General features: G+C 40.9%; 1 protein-coding gene across 8 annotated transcripts in view; it reads right to left on the bottom strand.

The window, feature by feature from the left end:
• Positions 1 to 651, bottom strand: part of RPS6KC1 (ribosomal protein S6 kinase C1) — an 88,652-nt gene that overhangs the window by 42,746 nt on the left and 45,255 nt on the right. For all 8 annotated transcript variants that reach the window (XM_035901580.1, XM_035901585.1, XM_035901579.1 and 5 more), the window contains one exon: positions 400 to 492. In XM_035901580.1, coding sequence (XP_035757473.1) covers positions 400 to 492 — 93 coding nt within the window. The remainder of the gene's footprint in view (positions 1 to 399; positions 493 to 651) is intronic.

The raw sequence follows: 651 nt of genomic DNA, 5'->3' as shown, positions 1-651 counted from the left end.
GTGTGTGTCCCCAGCCCCCATTTCAAGTGACAGTTCAAAAGCAGGAATTTCTACCGTTCTATATTTCAAGTATCCATCAGACTATTCAACTGAAAACACATCAACTTGTCCTTACACCACTACTGTAACCATGACTTCATTTTTGAAAAACAGGCCTCATCCTACTGAATGCCACCAAACATGCACCTTATCCTTTAGCTCAAATATATTTTGCATGACCTTACATGAATTGCTTAGATAAAAGCCTTTTATCTTCTACTTTTGTTATTTTAAAGTGCAGATGCATTTGAGTCATTTTCCCCTTTTGTTTCATATCCTTAAGATCCACAGCTTCAAAGACAAAATGTCAGCATGCAGTCGATTTATGACTGAACTCTTGAAGAGACACTGAAGAATTACCTTGTCAATCACCCCAAGGACTCTGAAGGCCTTCAGTTCCTCGGCAGGGCTCCTTAGGTTCCAAGAGGGCCTTGAACTTAGTGATCCTGGAGGCTAATGGAAGATATCAAAGATTACACATCAATCAGGGTGGTACTTGAAGGAAGACTGCCTGCTGAAGCAAATGCCAGGCCGAAGGAAACTAAATTTATCATAAATCAGAGAGAGTGGAGATGAAAGGAGAAGTTTTCTGTTTGTCCTTAGTAGGGGGGG

The sequence above is a fragment of the Egretta garzetta genome, unplaced genomic scaffold, assembly GCF_000687185.1.
Source record: "Egretta garzetta isolate BGI_Z169 unplaced genomic scaffold, ASM68718v1 scaffold319, whole genome shotgun sequence".
Taxonomy (NCBI): domain Eukaryota; kingdom Metazoa; phylum Chordata; class Aves; order Pelecaniformes; family Ardeidae; genus Egretta; species Egretta garzetta.
Note: the sequence above shows the minus strand (reverse complement) of the source record. Positions and strands in the feature narration are given on the sequence as shown.